Source organism: Phyllostomus hastatus, unplaced genomic scaffold (assembly GCF_019186645.2).
Source record: "Phyllostomus hastatus isolate PE091 unplaced genomic scaffold, TTU_PhHast_1.1 phas_scaffold_585, whole genome shotgun sequence".
Classification (NCBI taxonomy): domain Eukaryota; kingdom Metazoa; phylum Chordata; class Mammalia; order Chiroptera; family Phyllostomidae; genus Phyllostomus; species Phyllostomus hastatus.
This window is the reverse complement of record NW_025334037.1, coordinates 12,788,972-12,811,172: the sequence shown is the minus strand read 5'-3', so window position 1 is coordinate 12,811,172 and position 22,201 is coordinate 12,788,972. Positions and strand designations below refer to the sequence as shown.

At 35.5% G+C, this 22,201-nt stretch overlaps 1 protein-coding gene across 2 annotated transcripts in view; it reads right to left on the bottom strand.

The window, feature by feature from the left end:
* LUZP2 (leucine zipper protein 2) overlaps positions 1 to 8,325 on the bottom strand; it is a 365,156-nt gene extending 356,831 nt beyond the window's left edge. The window contains exon 1 of one of the 2 annotated variants that reach the window (XM_045825733.1): positions 8,003 to 8,325. Coding sequence is in view for 1 of the 2 variants with exons in the window: in XM_045825732.1 (XP_045681688.1) it covers positions 8,003 to 8,064 (62 nt within the window). In the remaining variant the exon portion in view is untranslated. The remainder of the gene's footprint in view (positions 1 to 8,002) is intronic. The other variant, XM_045825732.1, reaches the window with a different exon arrangement.
* Positions 8,326 to 22,201: the final 13,876 nt, after the last annotated feature.

Here is a 22,201-nt window from a genome sequence, read left to right as displayed (position 1 = left end):
AAAGGCCTGTTGGTATTTGATGTCCAAGTTTAAGATATATTTCTTAGGTCCTGACATCTTTAGGTAAACAAAAAAATAACTTCCTTTAAGAGCATTAATGTGATATTGTAGCAATATAAATTGATAACTATATTTAATGCTTAACCATATTAAGCAACCTAATTCAGAGCTTTCAGATTGAAAATGGAAGCTAGGTCAGGTTATACAGATTTGTCTTATTTTTCTTGGCAGTGTTACAGGTGTTCACATCAGCACTTCTAACTGGGATTGGTTAGGATGGTCCAGAATTGGCTTTCACGTTGGCCTCAAATTGTCTGCATGAGCTTGGAGAAAAAAAATATTAGGTTTTATTCCTTTGTGCTAGACATTATTCTTTATACACACTAGTTTATTCAATCCTCTTGAAAAATCTTTGAAAGAGGCACTTAGCTCTTCTTCATTGATGAGAAAAATGTGGCTAAGAAATGTTAATTGACATTTCCAGGTCATGTAGGGAGTAAGGCTGATTCAAAGGCTGCTTGACTCCATATTCTTTGGATTTAACCCATGTGACAAGGCCAACATCCCCTGCAACCCCTGCCCACTAACCAGCTACTCACTGAGTAAGTGCTTCTAGATGCTAAAGAGTTCTGTTTTGAATCAGTCCGAAGGGAAATAAATTAGAAACCCTTATAACCCTCTTGAGGATAGGCAGAAGAAAGTCACAAAAAAGTCACATTCTCTATAGGGATATGAGATGAAGGCTGGCCCAGAATGTGCACTAGCTTTTGCCAATACCGTAGCTCAGCCACAAGGACTACTCAGAAAGGCAGCAAGTCCTTGCATGTTGTCCGTTGCATTTTTTTTCCTAAGGATCATTCACTGGGCTCAATTCCCTCCTCATCTTGTCTCCAGAAGAAACTTATCAGAAAATATACAATGGGTTTATTATTTTGGCTATAGTAGGGAAGCACTTTATAATTCATTTAATTTGATTTTTAATAAAATTATTAAATTAAATTTTGATTGCTTAAGATGTCCAATACAAAAGCAGCCCACTAAGTTGTAATCTTTATGTAAAGTAATAGCTAGTAAGTCTGGGATATCCTGAGGGATACAAGCACAGTTATGTGCTTGCACTAAGATAGAACTTAAACACATTTTTGAACACTAAATGTTGGATATGATTGCTTTCCCACTTATAGATAAGAAATGTAAGTCTCAGAGTGGTTTGGAAACCTATTCAAAGGCAAAGAACTTGTGATATGTACATGTGAGATGAAATCTATGACCACATAACCCTAAAAATTTTATATACCTAAATTACTCATAAGCCATAATGAAAATGAAAAGGAAATGAAAAGTAATGTCACCCTACATTAAAGCTATAAGTGAACGTATTTAGTATCTCATCTCTGTAAGAGAGTTAAGTATGCTGCCCATTGAATAATACCACACAGCTACAAAATAGACTTAATAGGTAAGAAATATATAAGCACATGTACAACTAAGAAATACATTTATAAGAAGTAGTTTCAATGAAAAACATCTCAAAGACACCAAAAATGTCATCTTACAATACAACTGAGAGACCAGCAGGAACCATTGAGAGGTAAACTGTGTGCAAATGTGAGAACTCATAAACGTTTCTGCTATGGGTTTTGAAAATGACCTAGCATCTTTTCTTAAACCAGCTCACTCTTCAGCCAACAACTGAACACAGGTGAACAAATGGTGTTCAACACCTGATTCCATTTGACAATAGCCTATTATTCTATGTTAATTACCTACGGTCAGAGAATTATTTTAAAATTACTTTATACTTCACAGTAATTATAATAGCTCTGAATATACTGTAGGCACCAACTATACACATGTAGTTTGACTATACAAGAGATGTATGATGGCTAGCAGTCAGATGATAGCACACAAATCAGACTGGGGCACATTCTAGGTCGTTGTTTCTGTTGCCTTCTGTGTACTGAGATGTCTCAGCTGCTCTGGACCTGTTTTTTCACCTCCGAAATAAGGTCTTTGGACTAGTGCACAACCACGTATGTACACTCCAAGAAATTAAAAAACTCGAAAGCAACACTGAAAAGGTCAGACATAATTGTAAAGCAATAACAAGCTATCGTATAACAATGTTTCCTAGTGTTTATAAAATCATTCTCAGAGCACGATTCAATTGGTTGACCTTCAGTTTGTGTCTGAATGGAATGGTTTGCTTTTAATATTTATTTGCCTCCTATAATCAGGAAGCAAAGTTCTTAGACGTCTCAGCAAACATGTGTCCTTCATCTGATGCAAACTTAATATGATCTATGCCTTTTATTTCCCCTAAGCAGCAAATTATACTTTGTGCTATGATCCACTAGATTGACAAATGTCAATACACAATCACATACACAGTAATTTATGGCAAAAAAATATATATTTTTTGATTTGGTAATTAGAATTTCATGACACAGTTGTACATAGTGTGTGATAAAGTAGGTGAGATTAGATGATCTCTAAAGTGTCTTTCAAAAGTGAGTTAGTATAAAATCCTTTTTATGTGATCATTCTGAAGCCATATAACAAACAGAATGGCTTCTTCTATATCAGTAGTTTTCATATTATTCTTAATAGTAGGAAGAAAATCTCAATGTTACCTCTTTTTCCCTTGAGTTTTCAAAGTGTCTGTACCTCTCATGGACTGCTAATACCTGATGAAAGCCATGAACAAGCAGAAAATAAAGTTGCAGAAACTTTTCTACCAACCCTGCCTACGTAGTTTGAAAGGATCCATTTTTATTCATTGACACCTGTGCATAGGGCTTTGAATTGATATGATTCATGAGCTGTAAATGCAATTACATTTAAAACAGACAGACAAGTAGCTAAACATATACTTTTGTGATAAATCATATTCCATATGATTAAGTTAAATTTTGCAGTTTTTTGAAGTGTTCACCAAAGTACATAGCACCTTCCATCCCGGCATTTGCCAGCAAAATGCTTTTGACACAGCCAGCCCAGTGATCAGGAAATCCTCACTGCCCCTTCAGCTGCCTCTCCTCTTTGCTAACACTTTCTTTCTTTTGGATGGTGATGATGAGTCTTGTTAAATTTGTGTCATCCAATTGATTTTGTATCCAAGTTTTCACTCATTCTACTATTCCCAAATCAATCACAGGCACAAAGATTTCAGGAAAATAGAAATAGCAATATAGTAATAGCTGCCCAGTCTCACTCTGTTGAGCACTCACTATGTTCCAGGGATTATGGTAAAGTTTTTTTCTAGATGAACTCATTCAGTCTTTACCACACTCTCTCAAGTAGTTTATGCAAGTAGCTTTATTTTCCATGTAGGAAAAACAGATACAGAGAGTAAGAAATTTTCCTAATATTATACAACCAACAAATGTTGGACAATATTAAAGTCAATTATAAAATATTATTTCTCTCCTTGTTCTTGGAAAACAGAAGTTACTTCCTATACTCCTTAACTGGCATTATATATTTTCCTCTATTCATACTTGGAAATTTGTTTAAAATATTTCTTGTTATATGTCCAATTTCATATTATACATAATTATTTCTGTGCATGACTAGATTATAAGGATTTGTATTTATAACTAATATATTGTTATATTGCCCTGATGCCATATGCAATAACTGATTCATTGCAGATATACTTTTAACACATGATAAGGAAAACATCAAAGACCTCTTTAAAGGTTATAACAGAAAATTAAAATGGATTTTTTTGGATTTTCTAAAGAAAATTTTGTATTGAACATTATCTATATAATCAGATGATTTAATTACTTGGCCCCATTTCTTAAAGGGATTTTCTTCTGGAAGTCAGTCAAAAGCAGGCACACCCACACACCACACATACTCAAACACAAGCACTCCCATAACACATGTGAAAAAATATCATTCCATTAGAACCACATACCTCTCTGCAATTTTGGTAAATTTTGCTTCCTCCTTGGTAGGTGATAGGTCAAGTTCTTTCTTTCAATTGCATAGAAAGTGGCCTAGGACTACTGTACACTCAAACCATAAATGGTTGAGGTTTACCTTTCATTAGTCATAAGGAGAATTTACTCTACAAAGATAATGCCCAAATAAGTCATTTTAAAAGCTGCTCTTGGACATTGGCAACTAAGGACCAAAACTGAAATTTGACAAGTCAAAAAAGTTGCTTGTTAGTATCTGCTTAACTTAGAAAGACATTTTCTAACTCTATTACACACAATGTTAATTCTTATCACAAAACAACATGTGTGGGGTCAGATTAAATGTGTGTGTGTGGCAAGACACACTACATACAGGGTCAGGAAAATAATTTCAGGTTACCACAGATCAAGGTGGGGAATGCTTCCTATATCAAATGTGTATGCTTAAAAATTACAAAAAAAACCACTTTGGGGCTTATTATATCCTTATTGTGACGCTTGCCTTTCCCTTATCCTATAAATCAAATTGATTCTCAGGACAGATAAAAGCACAATGCCAATAGGAGACTGGCGTATCTTTATACATAGTATCCTTTTACAATAGGTTCCAGCATAAACATGTGGTGTGACTGCTGATCAGAGTGCCCAGCAGAGACCTATGAGGTGACTCCTATTGGGAGGACTATAAGCAGCCATCTGCTGAAAGTTCTTGCTCGAAGGAAAACCATCAGAAGTCAGTAGACCTTCACTCCTCCCCTGCCATGCTCCTCTCCCCATTAAGTCACTTAAAACTCAATAAACCAAGGGCATCAAGAGTAGAATCACAGCATAAAGGAACAGAGGTTCAGCAATCTAAAGCACAAGGCTTCTCCAGCACGCCATGGGTCCCTTTTCACCAGGAACTTCTAAAGATTTTTTTTACCCTACTATTTCTTTCAGTACCTATAGTACTTCTTTCTGAAGTGAATTGCTGGCAGCATTGGAATTGCAATTTAATACTTCCACAGAATGAAGCTATTTAAAAAGTACAGTCATTCTACTCTGACGCTATTAAACCAACACATTTGTTTTCTTTGACCACGTTTATTTGTGCACAGGTTAAATGTTTCTTTATTAACTACATTAATTATAACATTACTTGAACTTTCTCAGTGTATGCGTATTTTCTAAACAGAAGAGACAATGTACCAGAAAATTAAACTATTCTTTTTAATTCTCTGGGGTTTACCAGTAAACCAATTAATTCTTGGCTATTGTGGAAGCTAAATTTTTAGTTCTCTTTCAGAACATTCATATTGTTCACTATGGTAAAAAATTATGGAATTTTTATGCTTCAACATCTTCAGTTGCTATAAAAAGGTGAAAATGAGGAGCAAACACAAACTGAAAGGTATTCAAAAACTCATATTTAAAAGGCATAATTGTTCTAGAGTTTTCATCCCTGTGGAAGAATACTGCTTATAGTAACTCTCTAATTGCTTCATTTGTTTTAGTGAACACAATCCTGTATTTTAAAACAGAACTGAAACTTTAAACCTATTGGAAAGATAATAGCAAGTATTAAAGAGGTAGGCCCAGAGAAAGAGGTGTTGAAACAGATACATTTTTCCATCAAGAGTCTCAGATCTACTCTTCTCACACTTTGAAAAGAACTTGACGATTGCAGACAAGTGATAAAGACTATAGAAAAACCTAGCAAGGGCCACACTCTGCTAATGCATTCAACATGGTCTTAGTATGTGAAATGCCATTTACTTCACATATAAGACCACTGACTAAGACACTAAGTCTATAAAAGTCTTTGGCTAGAAAATCCACTGTCACAGGTGGCCATAGCTGAGCTACACCGTTTTTCTCAGCAGGACAATAAACTCACCTTTACTAATGCAACTGTTCTCGCAAACCTGTACAGCTTAGGTTCTAACTTGCACATTAACCATATGTCTACACAACTCTTAAATGTTGCTGAGAGAATGGCCTTCTGTTAAAGTCCATTAAAACATAATCTCTTCTTGCAAAATGGCATACTGATAATACCATATTCATTTTTTAATTTGTTCACTGTCACAAAGTAATCTGGATATCCAGTAAAATGAATTGCTATGGAGTAATTGCAATAACAAGACGTGCCACTGGTTACAAAAAGGCTCACTTTTTTAAGCCCATCATGTTCTTTTTGTTGAGAAAGTAAAAAGGAGAATTGAAAGACCTGTTACAATTTTCATATACAACCAACACTGAAGAAGTTTCATATCTAAAGTAATCTAGGATTGACTAATTCTAATACATGTTGTAGTAAAGGTGTTGACTATTTTAAAAATTACTCTTGAAAATTACAACTTTCATAAAAGGGAAGATGATGGTTCTTTGTCTGTCTTTGTACTATATAACCATATTAAAACTTTGGATGCTAGAGGCTTTAGAGCTCTCCAAACCACTTAAAGTGCAACATCCTTAAATATGAATGTACTCTTGAAACACTAGAGATTTCCATGTCTTTAAAAATCACTTTGGTCTATATTTTGTTTAAATATTCATTATTTTATGTATATGTTGAGAAGCATCTACTTTAGCATCAAACTTTGAGAACTTCCTTTTTCTAGAAAACTTCACCAATAATTATTAAACCATAAGACAAAAGTTCAGAGTAAATGGCAAGACACTTCAAAAAATAATTGTAATGCACAATTTGCATTGAGTTGTTTACAGCTAACCACAAGTATTAAAATGAACTTTGTGATGGGAGCAAATTATTATAATACTGAATAGCAACATGGTTTTAAAATCACCTTCATTTTTTTTTAACTGAAGTGACCAGCAACCCACAGAGAAATTAGAGAATACAACTCATTTTACTTTAGTCTGGGAAAATCACCTGGGCCTTGTTTGCAGAGAAAGACTAAGTTCATCAACTATTGGGGCTAACCCTAACAGTCCTCACACTAAAACGGAAAGTTTGGTCATAAGAGACTTAAAGCAGATATGCAGATTTGGAATGGACTCACAAATTGCACTGCCTTGATTTTTCATGTATAATGAGTTTTTTTCTCATACATTTAATTTCTGAATTAAATACAACTCTTTCATTTTTCATCAGATACACAATCAGATAATGTTTTCATTCACATAGATTTGAAAAGATTCTCATCCTGTGTGGGTTATTTTATTTTATAGTAGCCAAAGGGAAGAGGTTGCTGCCAATAGGATGCTAAGTGCATACAGAATAGAGGCTCAGTCCTGGGCAATGAAACAGTTCACCCTTGTGCTGCTCTTGTGGAAGAGAAATACAAGCCCATCACCAACTTCGGGACTTGATGAACAGTGGGGAGTCACAAAACTCTTTTCAATCACTGTATTTTAAAACTCCACTTAAAATAGCTCCTCTGTGCTGGGGCTTGAAGCCTCGTCTACGGTCAGAGATGAAGTACAGTGTGTAACTGTTTCTGACTAGGGTCTCCACATTAGCACTGAGAGTGTCTCCCAACTTTTAATCACCTTGTGTGCTCCTTAATTACATCTTCTCACACGACAACCAAATGGAAATGCCTCCCACTAAGTCTACGCAAGATGTAAAAACAGGTACTTTACCAGTCCAGGAACTTTTGCGCAGGGCTTACCGTCTTCTGGGATTAACTATTTTTCTCTGGTTCTCCAAGCCTTAAAATCACACACACTTGAGGGAGAAGAGAGCTTTGTGACTATTGAGACAGCTCCAATGTAAAGATACTGCCTGGTGACAGTTCCCCCCTTGTCTCGCTGTACCCTTTATTGTGGTTGGTAACTGCGTGTTATCCTTTACTATTACTAGAGCTGGAGGGAACATGTCTTTGGAAGGGAAAGCTCTTGGTCCCCTCGCGGGGAGCAATACTGAGACTTTAAGGACTGGGATAACTAGAAAAGGGCTCTGCCCTCTTGAAAGGATTTCAAAAGCCTAAAAATAGAGGAACCCTCTAACTTAAGTGGGGCATGCAAATAGCTTAAGTGACTGTCCTTGGCCCCCACAGGTGATCTGCAGTAGAACCAACCGACCAGCAGCGCCCCTTGCTAAAGGTCCCTCACGCTCCTGGACTCACCTGGTGCTGAGGACCAGCGCAGGCAGGAGAGGCAGCAAGTAGTGCGCTGGACTGAATTTCATTTTGTCTCCTGCCAGGGTCCTCCTTCCCTTGTTGCCTTTGCTCTCCGTCGTCCTCCAGGTCCTGTCTCTCCTTCGTGCCCGACTCTGCTCCCGGCCGGCGATAAGCTCTCTCCAGCAGCAGACGGAAATGGACAAACGGACAGATGCCTTGCGAAGGCAGGCACTGAGAAGGGGGGAGTATCTTTGGGAGTGATGTCACCAGCAGCGAGTCATTCCCTGCCCGGGGTTGTTCGGGCAGCACTCCTGCTCCCGAGCCCCAGCCCGAGCCGGAGGACGCGTTGTCACTCGCGCTGGAGGCGGCGCGGGGATTGGGAGGAGGTGCCCAGCAATGGCCCCTCGCGCTCCGGTCAACCGGCTGCGCTCACAGGTCTGCACACCCGCTCTGGGCTCATCATTTATTCCCGCTTGCCCGGAGGATGGGGAGGGACGGGGCGGGGTCGAGGATAAGTCTAATTTGCCAGTAATTGCACCAGCGTACTCCGCAGGAGGCACTGGGAAAGACCATCAGATGCTTAGATTACAGGCACATGTCTCTCACCTGCTGAAACAGTGTTTGGAAGAACGTCACTCTGGAGAGAGTTTTAAAATATTATTCTCATTAGCAATATATAATGGCTCGCCTGATGAGGATGGGAAGACAGCAGGAGTAAGCAGCCTCCAGAAACGTACACCAAGCTCATAATGCCTTGGCAAGCTTTTCTGCAAACGTGGACTCTAAGGAGGTTTCAGAACGTTAAGACGTCTGCTGTTTCTGGGTTTTGAAGATTTCTGACCTTCCTCTGATTTCAGTGTTTCCGCTGGTACTAGCAGCTGGCAGTGGTGTTGGAGCTGGTGGTCCAACTTCACTCACCTGAACAGGTTTTTTTTCCTTGAGGTGAAGAGACATAACTGAGAAATTCACCAAAATGTTAACAGTAATTAACTCAGAGTGGGGGCATTAAGAGGCAGAAAAATTTGGGTCATTTTGTTTTCTATATTTTCCAAATTTTCTAGACTGGACAGTTTATGTTTAATAATCTTACTTTGAAAAAATTAATTAGTAAAATGAAATAACACAAAAGTCAAATGCAAAACAGCATTTGGCAAAATACTGGCAAACAGAGCCAACTTCATCTACCGAGATGTTCAGTTCTAGGATCTTTACCACATGGTGCGTTTTTGATATTCCAGCAGGATATCTTGGTTAAATAAATGTTTGTAAAACATTTCCTCATATATTATTTCATTTGATCTTACACCTATTACAAGATGAGGAAACTGAAAACCATCAAGATCTGAGCTACACTATTATTATTTTTTAACAAAGAATGGGTTCTTCTAAATGTTAAACTGTTGCCTGGAACATCACACCCAGCACAACTAGTCCAGTGGTTAACACAGAGTTGATGTTCAATTAAGGTGGACATGCACGAAAGGCCTACGAGGCAAAGGCCTAGGGTCTTCAGGAATTCCTATCCAGAAGGTTCAGCTCATATTCCATTACTCAGGGGCAAGCCATGCAGACTAAAATTTGGGTTAAGCATCTCCTTTAACCTTATTTTTTAAAGACAGTATTCATAGGAAAAATACTTGTGTTATAAAGCTTTAATTTAAAGAAGGTAAAATTTTTAAGAATTAACCACCTAATTTGCAGATTTTTTTTTCTTTTAAGGTGATTGAAGTTTAAAACATTCACAGAGAACAGATATTGCTTTCAAACCTCAGGCCACTAAAATGGATGAGTAATATCTTTTGCAAACTGGATACCAGCCCCTTGGGCAATAGTAAGATCCACAATACACATAACTAGGCATACAAGTATACAAATCAACTTGCTTGTGAATAACATGTTATTTAAATGGAAAGATTGCTCTACACTTTGCTAAAACAGAACTCTGACTCCAAAGGAAAACATATATTTCAGTTTGTTCTTGCAAGAATTGTGCAATAATAGATTTCCTGCTCAGTTTGGAAGGTGACCATTGAGTTGCATACTCACCAAAGACATATGGCAGTACTTCATAATAAAAACATGTGTATACTAGGAAATGACACTCATATTTGTAGAACACATTTTTGTTTACATAACAAGATGGATTTCATTATTTGTGCCCTAATTGTAGGACCCAAGTATGATACTCATTTTTGTCATTCTCCTCTTTTGCAGTTGAGGTGACAGATTCAAAGTGGTTAAGTCAATCCTCATTGTCACTCAGTAACCTGTATAGTGGAGATGGAATTCCAATTTGCTCTGCATCATTTCAAAACACTTGTTTTCTTCAAGAAAAGATTTTGTTAAATATATCTGTGTAATAAAAGACTTTCCTCATCCTAAATTGTGTTATTTATGACATGTACAACATAAAACAACAAACCACTATAAATTGTCAACGAAGAAAGGGAAGTATTGGAATGAATTTTTCTTAGCCTGCCTTATGGTTATATTGTGCCTCTGTATTGAATGCCAATGAAGAGCCACAAGATCTATTGGCCTTTATGCATTTCTGCAAGCAGACAAAGGAGACATCTCACTTAGAAGGACATGAGAGTATCAAGGAAGCATATCTTGGAAGGTGAAGCTGAATGAGATCTCAGAGACTCCTGCAGATTGACAGAAGTGAAGTATTATATTCTGAATTCTAGTATAGAGCTGCCTCTCAGCAGAAGTCTTTTCTTCTTGGGGAATTACAAGACCATGAGTCTCTATCACTCATGACATTCTGTCCACACAGTCACAAGAAAACTCAAATCCAGAATTAACTTCATGGCTTCAGAGATTTGGTATATAAATTGTAAAGATGCATCAGTGCAGACAGGAGGTTCACTTAGCTGAAACCACTTGACCTGAGCTGAGTTCCAACATGGAGCTCAGCAAAAGTTGTTTACAGTAACTACACTCAAGTCTGGATAAAGCCATCAAAAAAGCGTGTGCAGTTACACTGAAAGGCTAGTCTCCATAAAATGCAAGGATTGGAGACACTGAGAATTTTAAAAAGAAAAACGAAAAGAGCTTTATTAAGATGTAATTCAGGTACTCAAAATTTCAGCATTATAAAGTATATAATGCAGTGTTTTTCAAATAATATCACAAGGTTATAAAACTGTTACCATTACCTAATTCCAGAACATTTTCCTCATCCCCATATCCACTAACAATCACCTCTTTCCTACAAGGTTTGTTTGGAGAAATCAGCTGATAGTCTTATGGGAACTCCTTTGTAGGTAACTGTTTCCTTTGCTCTTGCTGCTTTAAGATTCTCTCCTTCTCTTTCATCTTGGGTAATGTAATTATGATGTGCTTTGGTGTGTGCTTCTTCAGGTCCAACTTCTTTGGGACTCTCTGAGCTTCCTGGAAGTCTATTTCCTTAGAGGAAGAGCAAGAAATTGTGTTATTATTTTTTAATTATTGTATTGTTTTCCATATAAACAACTTTAAACCTACTTTTGCCTCACCCTATAAATGTATGTGTCCCATACAAAAACAAAAGAAAAAGAAAGAAAAAAGTTATAAAAGACCAAACCCTATAACCTCTAGTTCTTTTGAGTCAAGTTTTATGCATTGAATAACTTTGACTCACTGAATTTCCCTGTCCTCTTGATATCATACTGCTGGTTTATATGAATGGTGAGAAGTCTATGCAAGAGCCCTGGAGTGGGACTTCTCCAAGAAAGAAAAGGATCTCAGGAATTTACTTACCCATGCTCGTTGCCCTGGAAACAATCTTGTGCCCTCCTCTTTGCTGGCATCATTATATACTTGAGTTATCCTGAAACTACATCTATTCACTTGAAGTAAGAAATAGATAAACATGGCAATAAAAAAATAGTTGTTTTGCTTCCTTTTATCCAAAGGCAGGAGATACATTGTAATCAGCTTTTGGCAAACAATTATATTGGGAATCCACCAAAGTACTAAGACTTCAATAAATTCTTTTGTACAATAAAGAAGTCTTTTGCAATGAACACAGCTATGCTTTAATCTATAATTCTTTAAGCTTCTTTTTGTTTTTAGTATTTTCATATTTTGCAGTATATCTACAAAGGCATCTGGTCTGACCAACCAATCCATTACCTGGATTAGTTAATTTCCACCTACCTTTCTAGCTCAATGGCATTTCTTATTTTTTGGATTATATGTGTACTTCCTTTTGTCACACACATTTGTATATCTCAGTGAATTTCTTAACACAGATAAACTTCTCTTTTATTACCATATCTCATTATAAAATCACTGCTAAACCAAGATTTCTAAAGCATAGCTTTTCTTGCTCACTGTATGTAATGTTGGACATATGGTTTTCAAAGATCCTCTCATTCAACATGATACTTCACTCAAAATATAATTAGTGATGAGAATTCTGCTTCCCAGAATAAAGGAATAATTGGTACCAGCCTTTTTCTCTTACTATAAAGAAATATAAAATTTGAAAAAAAATTAGGACATGACTATTTTCAAGCATTGAGAAACAGGAGGAGTTGGATCATAACAAGAAAGCCAATGTTCACACCAGCTTTCTCAATAGGAGCGTTTTAGCTACTACAGTACAGGGAGATGGAATACAAGGGAAACAATAGTCCTACTGAGATGTGGAGGAAAAATCAAAGTTTTCATCACTAAAGTGTCTAGGATCTGTGGAAAAATAGTAGCAGAGAAAGAAAAGCTTTGCATAAAACTTCAAAAATAATGAGCAGGGCTTCACCATAGGTACCTGGCCAAGGGCTGGGCTGCACAACCACAGACCAGACTCTGAAAGACCCAGCTGTGCTAACCTACAGTTACTCACACTGAAGCTGGGATAGTGATACCAGTAGTAATTCTTTATCTGCTGTGAATAGTGGAATTTTCATCCAGCCAGAGTGGAAAACACCAAGAGTACTTTACAAACACACCAAGCATTTAGCTGAGATTCTAGAAATGCCAGGGTTAACAAGAAACAACAGGCCCAAAATGGAGTCACTTGTGCTAAGCCCTATGTCTGCCAAGGAAGAACTAATTGTATTTTCAGCCTCTTGCAGGAATGTGACTTTTAACCAGTCAATCTGGAATTTCCTCATTAGCACTAGTGAGGTAACTGGCCTGATAAGACTTTCCTAAGAGAAGATGACCTTGCTTGAAAGAATCTACTCTTTTGACTTCCTTGCCCCACCATTCTTCAGCCTATAAAAGCTTTCCAATTTGTACAGCTCCTCAGAGTTCCATCCTGTTTGCTAGATCAGACACTGCCAGATTCATAAATCCTTTAATAAAACAAACAAGATCTTCAAATTCACCTGGTTGAATTTTTAACATCAGGCTTTTGGAGTAAGAACCATGCCTTACTATCAGAGAGGTATCTTAAAACAAAGGAAAAAACTGTATAGATTCACTTTAAAAAGAATTTTTATAAGCCCTGTGATATTACAAACAGCTACCAGTAATTTAACTGTCTACAGTGGAAAATGCAATGCACATTAAAGAAAGATGATATTATCTAGATCTCCACAGTGTATCAATCACAATGCCAAGCATACAATCAAATTGGGAGATGCATGAATAAGCATAGAAATATACTCATAATCAATAAAAGCAATCAACAGAAGTAGAAACCAAAGCAACACATTTTGAAATTAATTAAGACTACATAGAAATTTAAACTATAAAAAGAAACAAATGAAAATTCTGAAAATGACAATATAATATATGAAATAAAAATGCACAAGTGTGAATCTTAAAGAACAAAGTGTTATATAGGGGAAGGGCCATCAAGGAACATGTATAGAGGGCCCATGGACAAAGCCAAAGGGGGTAGGTTCGAGGGTGGGAGGCAGGGATGGGTGGAGTTGGGGGTTGTGGTGGGAGGAAAATGGAGACAATTGTACTTGAACGACAATAAAAAAGACAACGCATTGAAAAAAAAGAACCAAGTGTTAGTAAACTTGAAGACACAAAAATAATTCTATCTGAAAAAAGAAAATAATTGAAGAAATACATGAACAAGAATTTAGGAAACTGTTATTATATCAAGTTGTCCAATCTAGTAAACATATATTTGGAGTTCCAAAGGGATAAGAGAAAAAGGTTAGGACACATAAGTTATATTTTTCAAAAAGACAAAATGCCCAATATATTTGGAAAGCTATTTACATTTTTGAGAAGTTCTACCAAATTTAAGCTGGATAAATACAAAAAGATGCACACTTAGGTATATTATAGTCAAAATGTTAATAAGAAAATTAAAAGAGGAAGTCTTAAATAAGAACATCATATACAAAGGAATTTCAATAATCATGACAGGTTATCAACAGAAACATGTAGAGTAAGGAAGACACTGGAACAATATCTTTAAAATGTTGCAAAACTCTCATTCTAGAATTTTATATTCAGTAAAAAAATATCCTTTGAAAATGAGGGCAATATAAAAATATTTTGATATAAATAAAACATGAAAGAATTCTTTATTTTATTTTTTATGTTTTAAATATATTTTGTTGATTATACTATTACAGTTGTCCTATTTTTTCTCCCCTTTATCCCCCCTGCCCTGCACCACCCCTCCCACCAGCATTCCTCCCCTTAGTTCATGTCCATGGGTCATACATATAAGTTCTTTGGCTTCTCCATTTCCTATACTATTCTTAACTGTCCCCTGTCTATTTTTTCCTCCCAGTCTATTTTGTACCTACCATTTATGCTTTTTATTCCCTGTACCTTTTCCCCCATTCCTCTCTTCCCCTTACCACTGATAACCCTTAATGTGATGTCTATTTTTGTGATTCTGTTCTTGTTCTAGTTGTTTGTTTAGTTTGTTATTTGTTTTTGTTTTTTAGGTCAGGTTTAGGTTTTTAATAGCCCTACTAAAATAATTTAATTAACAATTTAAAGCTTACCCAAAAGAAAAATTCCAGATAGTTTCATCGATGAATTCTATCAAATATAGAAAGATGAATACAAATCTTATTTCTCAGAAGTTTGAGGAAGGTGGTCTTGCTTTCATCATTTTATGATCCTTATATGATTAATATTTCCCTGGTAATACAGACAAAATTATGAGATGTAAATAAAATTATAGGCAATTTCTCTCATGAGCATGTAATACAAAATTCTTTAGAAAATATTACAAAATTGAATCCAGCAGTATATAAAAAAGAGAAAACAGCATCACCAGTAAGAATTTTTATAGAAATATAATATTAGTTTTACATCCAAATTAAAAAAATATTTTTCATAAGTTTAAAAGAGCATACAACTAAAAGTATATAATTCAATTCTCATTCATAAATAAAAATCTTATCAAAATGAGAAAAAAGGGAAATCATCAGCCTGATAAAGGGTATTTTAAAAAGTCTTCATTATATTCAACCATGAAGAAACAGGGTTTTCTTGTAAGACTGAGAATAAAACAAGGATGTCTTAACACTATTGTAAACTTATAGAAGAAAAAAATGAAAGAATAATTTTATGACTTAGGTTAAGCAAAAATCTTATAGGGCACAAAAGTACAAAACCTAAGATAAATTCATTGATAAACTGTACTTCAATAAATGAAATACTCCTAATTTTGGAAAAGGTCACTAAGAAAATGAATAGAGAAGGCAGAGATTGAAAGAAAAAGAGGCAACATCATTCTGACAATAATTTGTACTTAGAGTATGTAATTGACACTTAAAAACAATAATCAAAAGGCAAAAAAAACACAATAAAAATCTTGGCCAAAAAACCTGAATAAGCACTTCACATAAGAGAAAATTAGGATGTTGGGGTAAACATAAAAAAGGTGAGAAATAACTACTAGAATGGCTAAAATGAAAGTCTAGTGTCATGAAATATTGGAGAGAATTTTGTGAAATTTGAACTCTTTTTACGTTCTGTTTTGATTAGGAAGTGACACAATCACTTTAGATTGGCCCCTTCTTATAAACATCTGCATACACTGACTCGGCAGTCATAACAGTGCGCATCCGCAAAAGGACTTGTATGACAAAGATTTATAGCAGTTTTGTTCATACTAGCCAGTATTCATGAACAATTTTAATATCAACAACAAAAAGGTGCAAATGAAGGTCTATTCATACATTTTTTTTCAAAAATAAATCACTGTTGAAACCAAAGAAGCCAGACATAAGGAATTGCATACTAATTAATTCATTTTACATGAAGTTCAGTTTAAGCAAAACTAATCTATAGTAATAAAAATCAGAACAGTTGTTGTCAATAGGGGATGTTTATTAAATGAAATTGAGTATAAGGAGATTTTACTGGTCAATCAAAATGTTTTATATCCAACCCTGGCTGGCGTAGCTCAGTGAATTGAGCACGGGCTGCGAACCAAAGTGTCGCAGGTTCGATTCCCAGTCAGGGCACATGACTGGGTTGCAGGTCATGACCCCCAGCAACCGCACATTGATCTCTCTCTCTCTCTCTCTCCCCCCCTCCCTCCCTTCCCTCTCTAAAAATAAATAAATAAAATCTTTAAAAAAATGTTTTATATCCTAATTAGAGTATTGATTCAAAGGTGTTGAAATTTGCCAAAACTCATCAAATTTTTAAAGCCTAATTTTACTATTTGATCAGCTCTATTGAGACATACTCATAAACATTTATACTTAAGATGTGTATTTTGTTTTACATAAATTTTACTTATAAAACATGATTTCATATGATAGACATTATTATTCCTAATAAAAAACTGAGAAGGAAATCATCCACTCATCCATCCATCAATCCATCTACCATCTATCCATCTATTTAGCACCCTAATCTATTTTACTAGTCAATCACTGATCATATATCAGTGGAGTTGTAATTTATATAAACATGAAATTTAAAAGTAATTGTACATGTTTTCTGAAAGAGTAATCAAAACTTACTATTCAAAGGCTCTAAGTAAGTTTTGGAATCATGGAACCCCAAAGAAAATATCTATATAAATCATGAAGGGCTTTATTAGGTGAAAAGAAGAAGAAGAAGAAGAAGAAGAAGAAGAAGAAGAAGGAAAGACAAAAAAAGGGAACTGAGTTGATCCAAGAGGATAATAAGTTCTACACATAAACTATTTCAATTTGAATATCACATTGACTCTCACTAGTTCTGAGTCTTTGAAAAGTAAGTAACCTGATTCTCTGTAAATTAATCATACCTATATCATATTACTACTGGGATGATTAAATATTGTTCTTAGGGGGGTGCTATGACTGCCTTCAAGTTTAAGGATTCATCAGGACTCACAGAGTTCTAGATTGGATAACATTCATGGCTAAGATTTTCATTTAGAGCAAAGGACACAAAGTGAAAGGATCAGGGTAAAAATTTCATTGGAAAAAGTCAAGAGAATTGAGATGGAAGTTTCTGATTCCTTCCCTCCCACAGGACCCACTTTTTATCAAAGAACAACAGGGACACATTTGAGAAATCTCTGCCTGTCGAAATTCACTGAGTCTCAAACGTTAAATCTTAATGGAAGACTGGTCATACGGGCACATTCCTGTTACGTGACCAGCCATGATAACTGAAACTCAGGACGCAGCCTCGATACCAAAAATACATTATAAATCTTGCTAAGCAACCCTGACAGCATGCACATCATGTCTCAGTGTTCTCCAAGCATTCAATAAGACATCATCAATCACTAACCTATAGAACACTGAGGACCACACTACCAGACATTGGCCAAGCATAAATGCTGGTTCCAGGCTGTCCTAGAAGCATGCATGGATTGCATAACCAAACTTGCTGAGTTTACTCTTCCTTCACCTTGAGACTGAGAATTAACGTGATTCTCTGGAAAGTTATAATACCTTGTGTCAAAGGATTACTGTGAGGATTAAATATGTCTATTAAAATGATATAGAGAGTGTTGAATAAATATCAGTTATGAATATAATATAATAATTATATCTTTAATAGTAAAGATACCACTTAATACCACTATCATTAAGGAACTATAAATATTTTACGCTCTCAAATGAAGAATACTGAAATATTTCCTATGGGAGTGTTTAAGTAGGTAACAGAGTATCTTAAGGGGCCTCAATTATCATTGTAAAGAACATGAATTTTATCCTAAAGATGACAGATAATTGAAAGATTTAAAATAAAAATGTTATGATAGACTACAGGACAGTCCCCAGTAATTCTACTTTTTGGCTGTTCACACAGTAATGAGTTTCCGCCCACATAGATTCTGTGTACATTGAAGACCAGTGGAACTTAAAGAAAGTAAGTGCAAGTCACTTCTGATGTTGTCTCTGTCTCTTGTCTCTCTCCCTCTCCTTCTCCCCTTCTCCCCTCCCACTCTCCCATCTCCCTGTCTCTGTCTTTGGTTGCCTACTCTTGGGGAAGCCAGTGAAATGCCATGCTGTCCCATGGAATCCCCAAGCCCAGTTAAGCCTTGAAATGATTGCACTCTGGCTGAAAACATAAATGCAAACTCATGAGACACCCTAAGCCAGAACTATTCAGCTAAACTTCTCCTAGATTTCCTACCAACAGAAAGTGAAATAATAAATTTATCTGTTCTTTTACACCACTATACTTCATAATAATTTTTATGGTACAATAGACTATCCAATAGATAATATCAGTCTCTGATATGGCCAGATGTATGTTTAAAACTTCTATAACTTTGGATACCAATTTTTATGTATCATTTGTTAATCCAGAACTGAATTTTTTAGAATTTTAAAACTATAAAACACTTTGAAGATCATTTGTTAATTTTTTTCAAGGACAAATTATATTCTTTAGCAAGAAATGCTAGCTTCCACGTCGTTTTTTACACAGAGCTTTTTAAGTAAAATTTAATTTTGAGTTCATTTAATCCTCATTATAACTCTGTACAGTGCATAAATGCAAAATTCTTCCTTTTAGTGTATGGACATGAAAGCTGAGCTCATGATCATACAGCTAACAAGAATCAGGTCCTGGAAGCCCTGGCTGGTGTAGCTCAGTGGATTGAGCATGGGCTGCGAACCAAAGTGTCACAAGTTCAATTCCCAGTCAGGGTACATGCCTGGGTTGCAGGCCATGATCCCCAGCAACTGCACATTGATGTCTCTCTCTCTCTCTATCTCCCTCCCTTCCCTCTCTAAAAACAAATAAATAAAATCTTAAAACAAAAAAAAAGAATCAGGACCTGGATTTGAACTCAATTTCTCTATTTTAGAAACAGGAAAATTGAAAGCCTGTGATTGGCCCCAAGTCAATACATGTCACTGATAGCCATGGAGGCATGAGCACCAGTTTTCTCACTTCCAATCAGATTCTCTTCTATTTTTACTTAAAAATAATTTCCTCTACATAACTCTTTCATCAGAAGAAATTATTCTATTTTATCTGAACATGAATAAAAATATAGTATTACATAAACCAAGTAAACATTGAGATCTACACTCATTTTTAATTTTTCTTAGATTAATATTACCCAAACACATTAAGTGCCAAATAATAGTCATAATACCTGTTATGAACAACTAATATATAAGTTTTCTAACTTACTTAACCTTTTCTGCATTTAAATTTTACAGAGGAAAATGTTCATACAGTATTTTTCCCACTCTCTCTGTGGCTACAACTGCCTATTTCTCAGTTTTATTAATATGTACTAATTTGGTTTTACTTAAGTACAACCTCTTTAGAGAAAAAACATAGTAATAAAAAATCCCCAGCATTAAAACAGTACTGAAGAAACTACTGATACATGTTACTTTATTTTCCCATTTCTGAGAAGATTTATATACTTTCCTTAGTCTTTCTGTTTCTTTTCAACAAAACCCCTAAAGTAAGCTATGCACTTTGGTAGTGATTATGACATTATTTCCAGAGAGCCACACCAAGAAATGGAATCATTTTTTGTCACATAGGCAAAGTCTTACATCTCATCAAATTAAATCTCAAGCATGCCTCTATAAATGTTACTGGAATCAAAGCTGAAAATTTCATGTTGAACTCTACAGATGGTGACCTTGTGTAAAAATCATGACCATCAAATGTTTGTTGTTCCATTACTTTTTCCAAATAGGAAATAAGTAAATGAAGATATTATACTTATACACAATGTATATACAGTAAACATATACATAATTTACAGTATATAAGATAATAAATATAATTCATAATATATATATGTGTATATAAATTCAGATGCCAAGGTTGGGACAGTGGTCAGCCTTATTGGACATTTGCTGTTTTGCCTGCTTGCTCTACCCCCATTATCTTGCTTCTGCAAATAAGTACTGACTTTCCTTTGAAGAACCAGCTCTGACTTTCCTCAGTTGTGATTTGAATGAGGCTTATACAATATCCCACCCTCAGAAGTAAGTATACATCTCAGGCTGACTAATCAGCATGTTCTATACTCTTGGTCACACATTGGTTTAAAGATGGGCTGTTGTGAGTATAACACAACTGTGCATGCAACTCCTTACCACATCAACCCATCTCAAAAATAATCAGACTGTGAAGGCATTCCCGACCACATTTGAACTTCTATTTTACTGGATTTTTGTGGCTTCTGTGATCTTCAAAATTGAGCTTTATTGGCAATTCCATTTTGGTTTCCCTCCACTGTTAGCAACTGGTTATGATCCCTTGTTCATGACAGATATTATTCACATTCACTTAAACCATTCCCAAAATTTATTTCCCATGCTGTCTTCCTCAACATCCAGTTTGTCTTCTTAATTTTTGTTTTGTAATGAAAAATATTGAGATTTCCATTATTTTCATGCATTGCTTCATTGGAACTATAGCAAGCATGTTTCCCTTCACTGTATTTTAGCACTTCAGCATCTGAGTGCAAAACTAAATATAAAATCCACATAATATTTAAGTATGCACTTAGTTCAGGTATCTCTTTTTCACTGGCTAATTTTTCTTAAGTTTACATCACAATATTCTATTCTCATGATATCTATGGAAATCAGGCTGCCCACTGAACAACAATGTGGATTTATGCTGAGACTTCAGCCATTCACAGCAAAATCAATCAGATTCAAATAGAAAATGTACCTGTTTGAAAGAAACTGATTGCACATGTTTTTATAGGTTAAATTGCATAAAAATGCAATTGGATAATAAAACTTGGTCTTTACAGTACTCTGAAACTCTCAAAGTATGTAAAAATAAAAACAAGTAATACTTTTGGAGTAGAAAAATGAAGCACAAAGAGGTAAGGACATCTAAGGTTACATTGGATGTTGATAAAGTATCTGGGATTTTGAAATAGAATAAAGACTATTAGTTTACTATTCTAATTGCCATTATTACTCTACAATCATTGTTAATTGAGTACTAGCTATGCTGTAGGTGCTCTAGGCATTGTTCTAGGTGCTGTAGGGATTGTAGCATCTCACATCTGTGATGATACTTGGAATTTCTTGCTATATTTTTCTTCCTTGATTTTCACATGTACTGAGTGACATAAAAATTTAACTCATGCTTCTTTAGTCTACAGGTTTTTCCTCATCCTCAACTTCTATTAATGAAATATTGGGTCCCTTTTAGCCATAGACTTCAGAATCTTATGATCATGACATAAAAATTATTTCCTCAAAATGACAATGAAAGTTTGTAATTCAAAAGAGGCAGTGATGAAAGAATCAAGGCAGGAGTCCCTGCATAGACAGGGCACAATAATCTCAGTGTTGTCCTGTATGGTGGGGGTAAGGGAGGAGAGACACTTATTTCTGCCCTCCAGTACTTTCCTGAATTATCTCTCAGGTAGGAGAGGTGATTTGCTAGTTTCAGGCAACAATAAGTATACAATAAGTCACTCTTTTGGTAGAATATAATTGCTTTTATGTAATTCGGTTTGGAGGTCTTTATTTCCTATCATTCTGAGGGAAGTGCTATGTCCTAAGTAGTCACAATGAAAACAAATCACTCTGTGATACATGGATATGCAAATGAACTACCATTTGCTGAATACATTCCTTATGCTGATAATAATATGAAAAATGCTTTATGCTTGTGTTGTAGTTGGTAACAGTTGAAACAGTTCTACATTTTTTTTAATCTCACTTAACTTCATTTAATCTGCCCAAAGGCCAATTTTGAAATAAGAACATACCTTTGAAATTTCAGAGAAATTAAGTCACTTTTAAAACTTGGCTCATCGTGGAATAAATATTTGAATATAGGGAGGCAGTGCACAATGATAGTAAAATTGAAAAGGTGGCACAT